Below are 15,878 nucleotides of genomic sequence, written 5' to 3'. Positions count from 1 at the left end.
TGCTCTAGAAAGCCTATTTAGGGGAGAAAGAACTCCTTCACCTGCCCTTGGTACTGGGCTGGCAGAGGCCAAAGCTGCATGTGGGTGCTGGCCCTGGGTAGTGGGCTCTGGGGCTTTCTGAGCAGCAAGGACTGAAGGCAGGTTTTCCCTGGAGAGGGGGCTGCATCTCCCTCCAGCTGCCTTCAAGCCCTGGAACTTGAAGGGTGCCCGGGAGCGCCCTGGGTCCCCAAGAGCTGTAGGAAGCAGCACATGGCAGCTCCATGCTGCTGGCAGGGCCGGTGGGACCCATGGGTTTTCTCACATCCCACTCAGTATCTCATGTTTTTCCAATGGGAGAAGCCACCTGCCTAATTAAACAGCAGTAACAAGCTTGGCATCGCCACTCATGCCTGAGCACACTGCAAATTCCAATGACACTTACAAGAGGAAATGTGCTGCCTTCTGGGTCTCTCTGCTAATATTTAGAAGGCTGACTGCTGTGTCCTGAGCCCAGTCGGTGCAAGGTATAATTAGAAAAGCTGCTTGAAGAGTGTTGTTATAAAAGTGATGTTAAAATAATGGTGTGGAAGGAAAAGCCAGGGCCGTATGTTTCTGGGGTGTGTGTGCTACACTAGGCACTGTGCCCAGTGTGCTGCAGTGATACATTTTAGGCAGCCTCTGCTGAGGGAAATTAGCATCTTCCTGCTGTACACCAGGTACACCATGTTCTTCAGATGCAAGGGGAGAGTCATATTTAACACCATCCAATAGAACATTTTCCAATTTTTATTTATCAACAGGCATCTGTGTGTATTCCTTGAGAATGAAATATTTATCGTAGACACATGCACGCAGAATGTGAGAGTGCCAATGTATTATTTATCACTGCTTCCCTCCCAGAGCTCATAAATAACTCATGGAACCTGGTTGCCCAGCAGACCCTCTGGACAGCTACCTAGAACACCTCCAGCTGCCACACATGCCAGCCCCAGGCAGAGCATCCCCTGCCTCCAAGCCCTGCCAAGGAGAGGGCTGGCAGAGGGTGCCAATGCAGGGTGGCATTGGCCTCACTGTCAGATGCCTCCCCACACACCCCTGCACGTCCTGCTGGCCCTGCACAGGGTGACTGGTGCAGGTCATGCTTCCCTGGCCCACAGACAGGGTGATGGAATCCAGGAGCCAAAGGGAACGTGAATGAGTGGCAGGGTCATTGCTGCACTTCCCTGGAGGGAGCACAGAGGGATGTGGCTGCTGGCTCTTGGCTTAGCCACCTGGAAGGGAAACTGAGGCAGCCCCAGCAGTGAGCCAAACGTGCCATGCTGGACTCTGGAAACGCTGTCATCTTACTGCAGATGTCAGATGATGAGAGCTGCTGTGTAACTAACACACCCCCAGGCCCCACAGTATGGGATACATCACCTGTAGGGAGGATATGAGAGCTGTGACTGAGCAAAATGCCCTGTCCTTGAGGGAGGGGTTGGATTGAGGCTGCTCAATGAACTCCTGGAATGGGGGTTGAGGCTGGGAGCCCTGTCATGGGTCTGGAGTCTGGGTCAGAAGCCAGGCTGCTCACACACAGCCTTTGTCTGCCCAGCCCCTGGGAGCAAGGCAGTGGGCCTTGTGGACAGCAAACCAGGGAGGGGGAAGGCTTGGGGCTCTGGAGATCTCTGGGTGCAAATCGGGCCCCCATGGTGCTGATCTGGGACACCATTTGAAAGGTACTGTGGGTGAACAAGAGCAGATGGGCATCAGACACAGTTTATGGTTTTGCACATATAACTCATTTCAATCATGTAAAAAGAAAAAAATTACCCTTCTGCTGGGCTCCAGTAACACCTTTCTTCAGAGCTTAAGATGGACAGAGATAAAACATACCAGGGAGCTTTTTTCTTCCTCTGTAGAGTGACTGCAGAGAAATCAGTGCTGCTGCAGGAGCCCAGGGCCATGAGCTGGAGCAGGTTACACAGATCAGGCTGTCCCTGCTGCACTGCAGGGGCAGGTCAGGCTCTGGTGAGGAAAGGGGAGAGGATCCCCTCAGCCAGGCTAGGCAGGAGCTAAGGAGCTCATGCATCTTGCAGGCAGTGCCAATACAGTGCACAGCTCTTACTCCCTGGAACAGCATGAGTCAGAGCAGGGGAACAATTACACAGAACCTAAAAAAAATATAAAGCACAGTATTAATAACTAAGAATTACACTAAATTACTTCATAAGTGAATTATCCTCCCTACATTACCTGCTGAGAGGAGGAGCATCCCTGCCTTCTCTGCAGAGAAAGAGGATGGATGGATGGATGGGTGGATGGATGGATGGATGGATGGATGGATGGATGGATAGGAGAATGGCTTTCTGAACTTTGACCCTCCAGCACTGCAGGTCTCTGTGCTCTGCAGAATTGCTGGTGAGTGCTGCTCACATGGGCAAGGGCTTACTTTGTTCAGTGGCCACTTGGGAAATGAAGTGCAGCAGCTGTTCAGCTTTGCACAGAGATCCTGCACAGCAGCCAAGAGCGTGGATCTGGCTGCATGGCAGGAAGAACTGGGCAGATTGCAGTCACCTTTGCTGTCCCATATCCTCCTGGCTGAGGCCAGGGCTTCTCTGGGAGCCACCTGCCACTGGATGAAGGAGGATCTGGGATGACTTTGGGGGCAGCACCCTACAGCCAGCTCAGAGTGGCAGCAGCCCCAGGGTATGTAGAGGGCTGGAGTGGCCTCAGGTCTCTTTGCCGCAACATCCCTGGCCCCACAGAGTCCAGTGGGAGTGTGCAGCCCATGGCTGAGCAGGACATGGTGATACCAGGGAGTCGCCAGCTGGCACTGCTGAGCACTGGCCTTTTCCCAGCTGGAGGAGGTGACAGAGCTCATTCTCTTCCCAGGGTCACGTCTCCAAAAAGAAAGGGAAATACTATCCTAGCAGCTCTGTATGCTGGATTTGCTCAGGCAGGCAGAGCCCCAGGGGAGGCTAATGTGCCTGCAATGTCTGCAGAATCAAAGATGTTTTAACTCTGTCCCAGCTGAGCAAAACTCAGTGCTCATCAGACAAGGGTGCTGCAGGTCCTCAAGGAAGGGCCTGGTGCTGGTGAGCCAAGGGAAGGCGTGACCAGGCAGGAGGCAGCTGCTGGGATGCTGCAGAGAGTCAGCAACATTCATCAGTCTCTTGAGAGCATCATCCAGCACTGAGCTATTTCTAGGCCAGGGCTGTTACGGGGAGGCACTCCGGGACTGTCAGGTACAGCGTGTCTCTCAGCTGGAGGTGTGCTCCTCGCCTTGGGAACAGCCACACAGCATCCTTTGGGGGCTCGCTGGCTTTTGGCTTCACTCCACTTCAAAGCCCAGCTCCCTGGGTGCATTTTAACGAGGTTCACACATTCCAGGTTTCTAGGCCAAGCGAGGGCTTTCATTCTGTGCTGCACTCAGCAGCTCTGCGTGGAGGCAGCCCGCTGTTCAGTAAGGTGAGAGGCTGAAAGTGGTTCAATTTTGCAACAATAGCTCAGAACAAAGCACAGATTGTACCATTTATAACTGGGACAAAACAGACATAGAAGATTTTTGTGGGATTTTTTTTTTTGTTTTCCTCCTAGCACCCGGTAGACTTCTGTGAGTTGAATTAAATGTAAGGTGTCAGCGGCCTTTGTCTCATGCTGGAGCATTCCCATTTGCATCTGAGTGACAAAGCCAGGATGAGGCAGCAGCACCTGGGGAGGGAAAGAATCAGAAGAGAGGAAGGAGAGGGCCCTCAGATTGGGCTTACTCTCCTGGCCTGAGCTATTTCTGGTATCTGCTGCTCGTTCCTCTCAGCACTATTTTTGTCTTTTATTTTTTTTGTCCCGCACCTAGCACATCCAGCCCATGTCTGGGCCTGGGGTACATAGGGATGACAGCAGGACAAGTAATTAATCCTAACTGACCTCTCCCAGTGACTTTTCTTGTCCTTCCATCTTGGGTTGATTTGCAGAGCATCTCTTCACCTTGAAAAAGAGTATTTTTATGTTACAGGGCCAAAAGTCATCATCACCATAATGGTTCTTAAAACAACCCAGCAAAATGAGCTCATAAAAGCTCCTCTTGCTTAATGCATCAGTGGGCCTTAGCTCACTTTGCTCTGGGAACATAGGCAAGCCCTGAGGCTGAACCAGGTCCTCTCTGAGCTGGCCCCCAAACAGCAGAGGAGAGGAGAGCTCACCCATGCCCAGGTAGGGCACCTGAACAGGAAACCAAACACAATCACTGCCTCTCAGTCAGCCACTGCCACATTCCCTATGGATACCATACAGTCATAACAGGCTCGGAATCATTTCCCTCCTCAAAGTGTGGATTTTAAATCACCCCACAACCTCCTCCTGAAAACCTGCCGAGCTGAAGCCACTGCAGGTCATGTTGTGCAATTTGCTGTTGCAAGACAAAGAAAACAAGTTCTTCTTTTTTCACAATTACCAAACTACTTCATCGAGCAATTTCTTGCCTCTGTGCTTTGGTTTCAGTTAACAGCATTCCTCAGGGAGGGAAGGTCTAACTGCACCTCTGAGTGCCTTACTGATGGCTCTGCCATTAAAGACAATTGTGTAAAGTTGCTGAAGTACTGTGACTTCAGTCGAACATCTTCAGTGCAGCAGCGACTGTGCCTTGCTCTAGAGCTGGACCTGGTCACTGCTCACAGGGATTGCAGGCAGGTGCTGTCTGGAGGGGCTGCCTCTTCCTCAGGGACAAACCAGTGTGGCTCTTGCCAGGGGCTTTGCCCCCACATGTGATAACCCCGGTCCTGATAAAACAGCTCGTGCTGGGGTCCCAGCACAGCCCCAGGTACTTGGAGAGGCTTGGCACTTGCCTGGGAGAGAGAATGTCACCTCTGCCTTGGGAAGAGGGCAGGGAGTGCTGTCCCCACAGCACACAGGCATGACAGGGGAACCTCAAGCCCCCATATGAAGCACCTTACTGTGGCAGCTGCTCAGGACTGTAGTGTCCCCATCACCCCATGCATGGCACAGAGGGAGCAGCAGGGCTCCCCACAGCAGCAGGCACCGGTGACAGTGGCACCACTCGGCTGCACCCAGCCAGGGACACCGGTTTCCTTCCCATCACACCATGGCAGGCACTAGCACTGGGCTGTTCTGGCTGGCAGGTGCTCCCAGGGCTGCACTGTGCCAGGGACAGACAGGTCTGCCCCCACCAGCAGCTTTTAGGACCGAGCTGTGATGGGCTGTGGAGTCTGTGTCTCTCCTGCTGCCTTTGCCATGCTTCAGGGCTGCCCTGCTGGTGCTTTCCTAGGGAGGGGGACAGCACCAGAACCAGACATGGGGACTGAGGGCCAGGACCTCCATAGCAGCTCTTTTACAGTGCAAGGGCAGCAGCCCCCATTTCATGAGGGCAAGACCCTGGGTCTTGGCTCACTGCAGCTCAGCTGCCAGTCCTGTAAAGCCCCTGTGGCCCCAAGGAACCCATGGGGGTGCCCAGGCTCCTGTCTAGCCACAGCTCCAACCCCTTCAAACTTCCTGCATTTGTTTCACTTGAGCTATTTGGGGGAAGTAGGGTGTTGTTATGTCTTCAGCTCAGCATCTATTTAGAGAAGGATAATACCATTGTGGGGGAGGACAATGAGAATATGAAATGCCTAAAATTCTCTGTCTCTCACTATTTTGACTGATTATTTTTTCCTCTTTTTCCTCCAAATGGGGAGGAAAAAATTTCCTCCTTGGAAAATGACAGCGAGATTTAATGGCCTGGTTGAGTGGGATAAAGCATGAACCAAGCCCACCAAGATGAGCTCAGACTGATCTCAGCTATGGCCCCAGTGCAGGAGCTATGCTCTGCACAGGGCCAGAGTGAGGGAAGGTCAGGGCACAAAAGAGAAGGGATGGCCCACGCAGGAGATGACTGCCCTAGGAGACCTCAGTGCAGAGGGCAGCAGCCTCCTCCTCCTGTCACTTTCCCAGGGCTATGTTTAGCTCCTGGTTTGCTTGGGGAACCCAGATGAGCACCTGGAACATCTTAATGTCATTGTCCCACCAGAGCTGGCTTTAGTAGATTTTTTTTTCTTTGCAGGATATAACTAATTGGTCCTGACATCAGGGAGAGTCATGTTGGGTCCTGAAATAGCCTTCTGCAGAGCTTTACTTTCAGAGGTGCCATGGAGCAGCGTGAGTGCAAGTGTACATGAAACTGCTTTCACAGGGAGGCTGCATGGCCTGAGTGCACCTCCCATTATTTCTGCTTCCCCAGCCCTGGAAGCTCAGACTGGGGAGCAGAAATAATGAAAATCTATGTCCTGGCTGATGAACCTCACCTCTAGGTTAGCCTAGAGGTGCAATAAGGACTCTGGGTCTTACTATTGCTGCACACCAGACCCTTGCAATACCCTTCACCTGTAGTGGTCCTTGCTCCTCTGCCTCTCTGGTGGCAGCCTGGAGGGTCTGATTTCCTTGGTGTTTCTCCCTTTGGCAACAGCAGTGAGAGCTGTGAAGAGGCAGGGGTTCAGCTTACTTCAAAGCAGCAGTAACCCAAAGGTCTTAATGGGATTGCCCTGGGAGTCCAAACAGAGAGAATGCAGATCTTACAGTGACTACCATCTCCAGCAGACCCTGGTGGACCTGAGGTCTCCTGCACAGCTGTACCGTGCTGTGTGCTCTGCTGGAAATTTGCTGAGCCAGTGCTGCAGCCAGAGGGTTTTAGCCACAAAGTCATGCATGGGGAATAACTGCTGTACTGGTGTGGGGATAACTGCTGTACTGGTGTGGGGATAACTAACTGCTGTACTGGTGTGGGGATAACTGCTGTACTGGTGTGGGGATAACTGCTCTACTGGTGTGGGGATAACTGCTCTACTGGTGTGGGGATAACTGCTCTATTGGTGTGGGGATAACTGCTGTACTGGTGTGAGGATAACTGCTGTACTGGTGTGGGGGATTACTGCTGTACCAGTACATGTGGGATAGCTGCTGTATTAGTGCAGGGACTCCCCTCCTTGCCATGCAGAGCCTTTGCATTACAAAACACTCTCTAAAGCTGGACATTGCTTAAGAAAGTAAAATTAGATCAGAGCAGCACTAAAGATAAGCGGCTCAGTCCCCAACCCACAACTTGCCGGAGCACTGTGGCAGGACAGGATGCAGTGTCACCAAAGGATGACAAGGGTAGTGGCAGATTGCCCTGAGGGAGCCTGAACTCATACAGTTGCCCCAGTCCTGCTCTGATCAGAGCTGGATGTGTGGAGGTATTGGGGATGCCTGGGGGACACTGGGACATGGGGTGGAGTTGTTGCTGCTGAGCCAAGGGCAGAGCAGTGCCCTGTGTATTGTGTGCTACATCTCAAATGAAGGCAGATGCTGGGATGGGGAAGCACTTTCCATGGCCCTGGGTGCTCCTCAGGCATCTGTATGATGGAGGCAGCACTTACTCAGCTCTCTGTGGCTGCATCCTCCCTTTGCTCATTTGCCTCCTGGCCATGGTGCCTGTTGCTGCCAGGGCCCTGGCAAGACACCTTCTGGTCAGGCTCTCCTGGGACCCCCAGAGAAGGCAGTGGGCAGGGCACAGACCCCAGGATCTGCCTCTGCTGCTGAGAATCATCCATTTCTTCCCAGGTGAGAAAAGGCAGGAGCAGGCTGCAGGGCAAACATGGTCTTGGCCATGTTCGGAAGTCATCACTAACACTCAGCTTTGATGAGCTGCTGTAAAAGAACATGCCTGCCAGCAGCTGCCTAGGCCTGGCTCTCCACTTGCACTGGTCTCATCTCCTGGGCCACCACGAGCACAGATGGAGCTGCCTCTGGAGGTCATCAACCACAGATTGGGCAGAGAAAGAGTGGGTTTCCCTGCTCAGAAATCAATATTTCCAGACTCTTTTCTTCCACTTCCCGCAGAAGAGATGATGTTTTTACACCAAAGTGGGCTAGTTTCAGACAATCATATTGCTGATCCTGGAGCTGAAGTTAAAAACCCTGTGCTAGGCAGAGGGGAATGAGGCTTCCCTATGCCCAAAAAAAGGTGCTGGGGAAATACCATATTGCTACCTGCCATCCCTGCTGCCTGGTTCAGTGTCCCGAAGGACGTGTTTTAAGCAGCAGAATGAGAAGTTACTGGTAGGAAATGCAGGCAGCTGCATTCACACTTGACTCTATTGTTTCATAAGTATTAGCAGAGAGATTGAAAATGTAATTATGATAATTAAGCTAAATTGCAATCTTCCTACAGGAGCTACCAAATTATTTATATCAACTTTTTATCCTAATTCCCTTAACTGTTCCCTGCCCAGTGGAAGAGGAACCCTTACTGCTCTGGGCTGCCTGCACTGTGTTCCAGTGCAGGCAATCCTCAACGGCATTTGTGAAACAGCAGCAAGTGGCAGCTCTTACTCAGCAGGAAATTGGGATGGGAAAAGAGCTTGTGAGAAACAGTGGTGCTGAGGGCAGAGCACTTTGGGGGCAAAGAGCCACAATAAGAGGGGAGAGCCAGAGGGAAGTGTGCAGGACTGGGAAAGGCAGTGCCCAGCTGCAGTTAGGGCACGCTGGAAGGAGCAGAGCGATGCTGGGCAGATGCTCAGGAGGGCTGGATTCAGGCACTGCCTCTCCTGTCCCTTGGGCTGAGGGTGTACCTCCCACTGTGATCTTTGGAGCTGAAGTGAGCACAGACCCCAGTGTGGCAAGATTCAAGGGTCATGGCACAACCAGGCCAGCCTGGTGCAGAGCCTGGCTCTGCACACAGACCCAGCAGCAGCAGCTTTGGTGCTGCTGCTCTGCCTCTCCCTCCAGGAACACTGTCAGATCTAATTAATGTCACAGTTCAGCTTGTTCATGCATCCGAGCAGACCTCATGCAGCTTCACGGTGCCGCGGGAGGAGTGATGAATCCCATCCCAGAGCCTTTTCCTTCTGTCCCCCCGCTTGCCTGGGCCACAGCAGCACGTGACACCGAGCATGTCACCCATCTTTGTGGGGTGGCAGCAGGACCAGCTGCAGGAGGCAGGCTGCCCAGCTGCCCTCCACTGAGGAGCAGGAGAGTAAGGAAGGAGGCAAAGCTCTTTACTGTGACCAGTTCTCCAGGGTCCTTCCCACAGAGCAGAGAACATGTGTTTGAGGACGTATGACCCTATTGTGGAGCATAGGGGTAGATGATGTGTACCATGATGTGCCACCACTGGGTCCAAGACATCTGGGCAGTGGCATGAAAGCCAAGATGCCTGCAGCTAGCAGACCCCGACCTTCATCAGTCCTGGGCTATCCTGTCCCAGAACTTGCCCAATTCCTACCATCAAAGTGGCTTGATTTAAGCCCACAGATGGGAGCTGTGCTCTGGCTTACCAAGTCTGAGCATGGAGAACATTTCCCAGCTTGGGAAAAAGCATTCTGCAGCCTTTGTCCCACCTCCACCCCGCAGCAGCAGCACCGACTGCAGTGACCAGGGTTGGATCTTGGAGGGTGCTGGGCAGCTGCAGCCTGGAGCTCAGCTCCTTGCAGAGCCACCTTGTCGAGCCAAGGGCTGGAATGGGACCTTGTCCTTCATTATATAACTGTTTCTCTGAATGTTTTCATAGCACTCAACCCTCCCACCAGGCAGAGCCCCCACCGGCAAGAGGGAATGTCACGGTTTTCTGAATGCGTGGCTTTGATTTCCTGCTGGGCTGTTGCAGCGGACAGTTCTGTTCCCCCCCAGTTCATGCACCTTGCCAAGCATTAACCAAGATTCAGGCCCCTACAAGGCACCAGGCAGCAAACTGGAGGTGTCACCTTCTCTGGGGTGGGTGGTGGAGAGAAGCAGAACCTCAGAGGCCAGGTCAGCTCAGTCCCTCCATGGGGCTCTTTGAGCCCCGCAGATGAACCGACCTGGCCTGGCCTCTGGGACCCCACGCTGTCCCTGCACTGCCCTGGCTGCCTGCCCTCACATTCCTGTCCTTGCACATCATCTCCTTCCAGCTGCTGAGGAAAACAGCCCCTGCTGCTACCAGCGGCTGGGGTGAGGAGGGGGAGACGCCTTCACAGCACATGAGCTCTGCAGGAGCTGGGGCTGCTGCTGACCTTGGAAATGAAGGGTTTTTTTTCTTCCCAGCTCCAGGAGAAGCAAGAGGTGAGGCATAGCTGGCTAGCAATGCACCCTCCTAGCAGCACACCAGTTTTTTTCATCATCAGTGGGACCATGCCCACCGTCACCCAAGAAAACCAGGGGCTGTGCAGTGCTGTCACCCACAACCCCTTGGACAGTTGATAATAGGTTGTCTGCCCTGTGCCTTCCCTGCAGGCTGAAACTGGGAAGATTTTCCCCACTGAATAATAGAGGGTTTGGTGTGATGGCAAATAATTGGGCAATGGGACAGTTGTGATGCCTTGGGAATGACTAACAGCAGTGGGACAGGTCAGCTGCTCTTCTCCAACACACCGCCAAGGAGGAAATCCTGACGCCTTCCTGCTTCTCTGAGAGTCACAGTGTGTGTGCTCAAGGTGACTTGGAACTGTCCCAAGGTTGTATTTGATACTGAGTACTGCCTGTAGCCCCCAAAAAGGAAGAAGTTTTCACCATTGACCTGGTGCCATTCAACAAAATTTCACATCCAGGAGTCCAAAGCAGCCCCTCAGCCAACAGTTCCCACATTGTCCCCCCTTGTTCAGACAAACTGGATGTGCCCCATGCAAGGCACATCTCCAAACTAAAACTGCAAATAATTCTGGATCTAAATCAGTACTACAGTCTGGGCTAAAAGTCATTTTATGACTTGGCTCATTCCACTTGACCACTGGCTAATTTTTCTAGTTGCACATGATATTTTTTCCTGTTGTGCATGAGGAAGACCTAAAGATGGGAGGAGGGCATGCTAAGGGCAGAGAAAAACAAGAAGTTGTACATGGGATCCTGCCAACACTTCCACATTTGTGTGTCCCCCCTAAGCCTCATTTTCAGGAGAAAATCTGTAGTACGCCAGTAAATACATAATCAATAAACAGTATTAGCAAAAAGGGCTCTTTTCCCCTTAATCTCTTCATATTCTGGGGCTGTCTTTGTTGCCTGGAATAATAACATGCTCTATTTAGCCATAACACACTTGGGGAACCTCAGGCACCTGGTGCAGCACCTAAGCTGACTTGCCAAAGCATCAGCTCCATGTGTCAGGCTCAGAGCAGGATCATTGCCTTTCCTAGTGCTGTTTGTTATATGCATTTTCTAGCCAATTCATCACACACTGCCTGCTAGGTCAGAGATGCGTGAAGCTCAGTGTTCCACCTTGCTGTGCTGGACACCTCCTTGGCTGGCCCACCGAGCCTGGCCAGGGCAGTGATTTGCACCAGGGGCAGATAGCAATGCACGTAACTCTGCAAGCACTTGTTCCCACATTTGACTTCTTCCCCCACAGTTCAAACCTACTGGCAGAGCTATCAGGCTGCCTTTGCTCTCCCTTTGCCTGCCTGTCCCTGGGAAAGCAGTGGTGGGATGGGGCTGCTGGCTGCTGGGGAGCAGTTCAGTCTGTGCTGCTCTTTGCGCAGCCCTCCCGCCCCTGCTTAGTCAGGGGCTGATTCACCATCCCCAGCTTAAGGCTGACTGAGTGCTGATGGATGGAGCCCGATCGGCAGGAACGTGTGTCTGCTGACAGCCCCAGCAGGGGCAGTGCCCGCTCTGGGACACGGTCAGTGGGCAGCAGCCCTGGCACCCAGCAGAGACCATAGAACAAATTGTCCTCTACATATGGGAGCAGGCCTTTCCCAAAGCCCTGCTGCACCTCCCCACACCAGCCCCTCGGCCAGCAGTAGGCTTTGCAGCTTCGCAAGCAGCGACGTGTTTAAAAGGAAAAAACAGCAGCAGCTCAGCCTTTTACTCAAATCTATTGGAGAGAAGGTCTAGCTCTCTCCTCCTCTCCTTTTTCGAGGAAGATGTTCCTTCAAACTTGCTGTGCGGAAAATAAAATGACCTTTTTCTCCTCACATGCACTTGCTCTCATTTGCAGGCCCAGGCATGCTGCTATGGGGAGGGCAGGGCAGCTAAGCACACATGAATAACCTCACACCAGCACTGCAGACGTACATATGACATTTTTTTCTATGGTTCTAGTACCAAAATATCCCAGGCACAAAGGGATTTTGACTCTACAGCTAACGACCTATGCAGGCCTCTAAGGAAACTGCACAGTAGCCCTGCTAATGGCTTCAAGGGGAAATGCTTCAGGCCCTGGCTGCTGCTACTGCTGCTCAGGGAATTGTGCTTTTAGCTCTGGCATGCGATAAAAACCTTTTCTCACTGTTGCAGACATGATGGCTCTTCTGGAGAGAGGAAAGGTATTGACTAAGCTCAGGCCATTAAGCACCTTTAAGCACACACTGAGGATACAAAGCAAACACCAACGGGTCATTCGACACCCGGGGTTAGTTAACTAACCCCCGTGACTCTGCCCTCTGCTCCCCAGGGGCCGCATTGGTATTGCTCCCTGCTCCAAGCGCTGCCTGCTCCCTCTGCCCCGGGAGCAGAGAGCTCTGGGCATAGACCTGGGGCGCTCATCCCAAGGCACTTCTGCCAAGCCCCATCTTAGGACAAGCACTTTGGGATAAGCTCTCCATGGTGTTTCATTTCCGCTTCGTGCCCCTTCCCTCCCTAGGAAAGACGGAGGGAGCTTCGTCTGAGGAAAAGCAGCAAGACACAATGTTTCTCTAGCAAAGGATGTCTCTGCAGGGCCGGGCTGAGCGTGCTCAAATCCAGCAGTGGCCGCCTGCTGCACCTCGCCGCCCATCACAAGGCAGGAAGGTGCCCACCCTGAGGGGATTCCCCCTCTCCCCATTACCCCTTCCCATGAAAGCCACACCACTGTGCCTTCCTCCTCTGACTAATTCATACTGAGACAATGGTCTCACTGGTATGGTGGCAGATTTTGCAATAGGTTTTAATGAGATATTTACAAGTTCCGAGGCGGGCTCCTTACACAAGGAGTGCGGCCTGGCCCTGGCAGCTGGTTGGGCTTTTCATTGACATTCCTGCGACTCCAGCGATTGCAGCACAGGCACAGTGAAAAACATTTAGACATCAGAAATGCCAGATTAATTATCTCTTAATTGATACCTCCTCCTGAGGACAAATGAAACCGGAACATCTCTCCTGTCCTGGGAGCCTGCCACTTACAAACAGATTTACAGCTAAAAATACCGCGGCAGTCCCGTGGCTAATCAACTTCACTGCTTACCCTAGGTGAGGTTTAAAAATTGTCTCAGGCTGGCACTGCGAGCAGCGAGGGACCAGCTGCAGCACCTGGATGCAGATGGCATTAACGCTGTGCAGCATCCACAGTGCCCGGGCGAGGGGCACCTCCCCTCAGGGCAGTCTCAGGGCCCCACAGCTGGGTTTCTCCAGACTAGGATCCAGCCAGGGCACCCTGACAGAGGTTTCTCGAACTTTCCTACCCATCATTAGACGCTGCCAAGAGGAAACCTCACCCCTGTGTCTTTTAAGAGTCCTTATGTGCCCAGTGTGTTTCCCTGAAGTGTAACATTTCCAGCGAGCTTGGGAATCACGTTTTAAGCTTGTAACAGCTTTTTTGTGCAGTGCTATCCTGCACCTATAACACTTCCCAAGGGATCTCTCCCCCACCCAGCTCCTTACAGGAATCCACACACAGAGGCCAAATTGCCAGTGACCCCATTTAAGTTACCATCATCTTTATTTTCTTCACATATGTGCAAACAGAGGAGATCGCAATGGTGGTGTTCTTAAAAATAACAAAATGTATTTGCATACATTTCCCTATGTACACGTGAACAGCCACAAGTAGTCTTCTTTTGCACAGCAAAAGATCTAGAGCATTGAGACCGGGGACAGGACCGGGGCCCAAAAAAAGGTCTAACTTAAAAACAATAATAAAAAAAAAAAACAAAACAAAACAAAACAAAACAAAAAAAACAAACAAACAAAAAAAAAAACCCCAACTTCACAACAGTGCAAACCTCTTGGACACGACAGCACGATGGAGTGACTTTAATGGAGAAAACGGCGGGGGGGCCTCTCGGATATGAGATTTCTGACTGTAAACAAGGCGCAACACCTCCCTCCCGCCGCCCTCCCCGGGGAAAGCTATTCCAGGAATTTGGCAGATCTTCAAGGGCTGAGCCGGAGGTAAACAGCCCGCGGCCGCCTCCCCTCCTCGGGCCGCAGCGAGTTGGGGTTCGGCTCCGGCGGCCACCGGCACCGGCACGGGAGGGGCGGCCGCTCCCCGGGATGCTCTGCGGGACGCGGGGGCACCGCGGGGAACCGGCGGGACGGCGAATTCCCCGAGGGGTCTCGGCGGGGCCGGAGGGGTCCGGTGCGCCCCGGTGGGGCCGTGCACGCCCGGAAGGGACCGTGCATTCCAGGAGAGGCCGGAAGGAACCCGGTGCGCCCCGGCGGGGCCGCGCATTCCCGAAGGGAACCCGGTGCGCCCCTGCGGCGCCGCTCACGCCCGGAAGGGACCGTGCACTCCCGGAGGGAACCCGGTGCGCCCCGCTGGGGCCGTGCACTCCCGGCAGGGACCGGGAACTCCCGGAGGGGTCAGAAGGAACTCGGTGCGCCCCGGCGGGACCGTGCATTCCCGGAGGGAACCCGGTGCGCCCCGGCGGCACCGCGCACGCCCGTATGGGCTCGAGTGCTCAGCCGGTCTCGGGGTCGCCGGGGGGCGGCTGCTCGGCGTCGCTGCCGGGCGGGGCGGCCCCGTCCGTGCCGCCGCTCTCCAGGGAGGACTCGCTGCCCGTGCTTTCCCCAGAAAGCAGGCGGCGGACGCGCAGGTCGGCGCGCAGCGAGCGCAGATCGTTGCCGAGGCTGAGCTCGCCCAGGTCTCGGAGGAGCTGGCCCAGCTCTGGGCTCTCGCCGCGGCCGGTGCTGGGGCGCAGCAGCTCGCCCTCGGGCTCGCCCAGCGCTTCCAGGATATCTTCGCAGTCGCAGTGCATGGCCCGCTCTTCCTGCTCCTCGCCCAGTAGGTCCTCCGTGATGGAGCCCAGCTTGGGCGCGCTGCGGCTCCGCTCTACCGGCGGCTTGTAGCAGCACTGCCCGTTGAGCAGCTTGCGCAGCGGCACCAGCGGGATGCTCTGCTCGCCCACCAGCTGCTGCTGCTGGTGCCGCGCGTCGTCCCGCTTCTTCAGCCGGCGGAACTCGGCCAGTGCCGTGGCCGAAGTCTGGTAGAGCAACAGGGCCATGGCCTTCGCCTTCTCGGGCTTGGAGACCAGCACGGCGTGGCAGCGCAGCATCACCGCCTTGTGTTTCAGCTCGTGGCGGTAGATCCAGGCGAAGACACGGGGCAGGCGCGGGTCGGCCACGCAGTAGGTGACCCGGTGCAGCAGGTAGAGGTGGCCGGGCCGGCGCAGCCCCTTGTCCTCTGCGTGGGCCATGCGGATGCCCTGAGCGCTGATGGTCAGCTTCATCTTGGTGCCCTGCCGGCCGGCCTCGCTCTTGCTCCAAATCTTGCAGACAGCCAGATCGGTGCAGCCCTCACCTTTGGACTGGATGGTGGTGGCGTTGCCCAGGTAGAGCACAGTATACGTGGGGTCTTCGCTGGTAACGCGAAATTTCCGCCGCTTGGAGCGGAACATGCTGCCCACGCGGTGCAGGGCGCTCTCGGGGCAGGCGCGGGCCAGCGAGGTGAGGGCCGAGTAGTGCACGCTCACCGCGTACCCCTTGGGCTTGCTCTGCCGCCGAGCCTCGCCCGCCGCCAGCTCCACCTTGCTCCGCTTCCAGGGCAGCATGGCCCCGCGGAGCCGCGGCTAGGCGCCGCGCCGACGGCTCCGGGCGCGGGGGGGCATGCCACGGCGGCGGCGGCTGGGCTGCCCGCCCGCCTCACATCCTTGCGGGCGCCGGGCCGCCGCGGCCGTAGATATAGGCGGGCGCCGCGCTCCGCGGGCGCGGAGAGGGGAGGCCCCGCGCACCGAGGGCGGAGCGCCCGCTGCCCGGGCCCGCCGAGCCGGCGGCTCGCTGCTCGT

General features: G+C 54.8%; 1 protein-coding gene across 1 annotated transcript; it reads right to left on the bottom strand.

The window, feature by feature from the left end:
• Positions 1–13,575: 13,575 nt before the first annotated feature.
• Positions 13,576–15,872, bottom strand: FAM43A (family with sequence similarity 43 member A). The gene has a single exon (XM_041475761.1). The coding sequence runs from the start codon at positions 15,642–15,644 to the stop codon at positions 14,556–14,558; it is 1,089 nt and encodes a 362-aa protein (XP_041331695.1). The 5' UTR covers positions 15,645–15,872; the 3' UTR covers positions 13,576–14,555.
• Between the last annotated feature and the right edge of the window lie 6 nt (positions 15,873–15,878).

The sequence above is a fragment of the Pyrgilauda ruficollis genome, unplaced genomic scaffold, assembly GCF_017590135.1.
Source record: "Pyrgilauda ruficollis isolate IOZ18807 unplaced genomic scaffold, ASM1759013v1 scaffold36, whole genome shotgun sequence".
Taxonomy (NCBI): domain Eukaryota; kingdom Metazoa; phylum Chordata; class Aves; order Passeriformes; family Passeridae; genus Pyrgilauda; species Pyrgilauda ruficollis.
This window is presented reverse-complemented; position numbering and strand designations above follow the sequence as displayed.